The sequence below is a fragment of the Opisthorchis viverrini genome (genome assembly GCF_000715545.1).
Source record: "Opisthorchis viverrini unplaced genomic scaffold opera_v5_97, whole genome shotgun sequence".
NCBI classification, from domain to species: Eukaryota; Metazoa; Platyhelminthes; class Trematoda; order Opisthorchiida; family Opisthorchiidae; genus Opisthorchis; species Opisthorchis viverrini.
Genome location: NW_008751753.1, coordinates 412,050 through 413,052, shown reverse-complemented (window position 1 = coordinate 413,052; position 1,003 = coordinate 412,050). Strand labels below are relative to the sequence as shown.

Here is a 1,003-nt window from a genome sequence, read left to right as displayed (position 1 = left end):
CAATAACACGTAATATGCGGTGGCGATGCGATGACCATCTCTATAGAGGTCCCAATTACCAGGTATGCATAACTAACCTGTAGATAACTGTCTCGTGTAATGACAATGATCTAGCTGGAGACCGCAAGGGCACACTCTTCAGTGGGAATCCCCAGTGCACAATCGAGAAATCGCCATCTAATTTTCGTCTTACGACCAGACACCGGCCCTCGCGAGCTACGGTTCTGAGACAGCCGTTGTTAAACTCTTGAAAACGCTTTGGTTCCGCTTCTCAAACGGATCAGGACTCACATCCGTACAAAAGAACTGCCCGTACTGAGGCCCGATACACAGGTCGCTTGATTTTCACGCATATACCTCCTCGATGCCGTAGGTGTTTCAAATTAGCAAACGCGACCTGAGCATTGCAGGTTCGCGCATTGACCTCATCCGTCACATTACAATCTAAACCAATACGAATTCGGATGTATATAAAACGCTGCACCATACTACCTCTCCAACGGGATCGGACAAATACTTGCAATCTTATATAAGCTTTGTTCTACTTCTGAGGATTCTCTCGGCCAACCAAAAATATCCCCATCTCACGTAATTGCATATTACAGCTAAATCAGCTCAAAAAATGACATCCGTTACAGGACTGTTCGGAAACCGAAATATTTTAATGCAGTGGTGGCATGGCACAGCTATACCCAGTTTGATAGTGCACCCGCAACTATGCCCTTACTTCTCTTCACCGTAATCTATCTGTAACGGTCGAACGGTATCTTCGAGTGACGCGTAATACCAGAACCTCCAGGTAGGCAAAACAAAGTCGGAGCTGGGTTTCTATACGGTACTATTAGGGTAAGAAAAATTCACAATTTGTACAAACCTCGACAGTAGATACGCGTCCAAAACAAACAGTCCGCTTGGACTTCAAAAGTGCAAAGCAAGGGAGCAAACAGGCTCCAACGTGCGACAGTCACACGTGCAAAGTCAGATACAAATGGCCGGATGACCT

General features: G+C 46.0%; 1 protein-coding gene across 1 annotated transcript in view; it reads right to left on the bottom strand.

The window, feature by feature from the left end:
• Positions 1–723: 723 nt before the first annotated feature.
• T265_05246 (hypothetical protein) overlaps positions 724–1,003 on the bottom strand; it is a gene marked incomplete at both ends in the record, with an annotated part of 5,833 nt that continues 5,553 nt past the window's right edge. The window contains one exon of the mRNA XM_009170215.1: positions 724–793. Within this exon, the coding sequence (XP_009168479.1) occupies positions 724–793 (70 nt within the window). The remainder of the gene's footprint in view (positions 794–1,003) is intronic.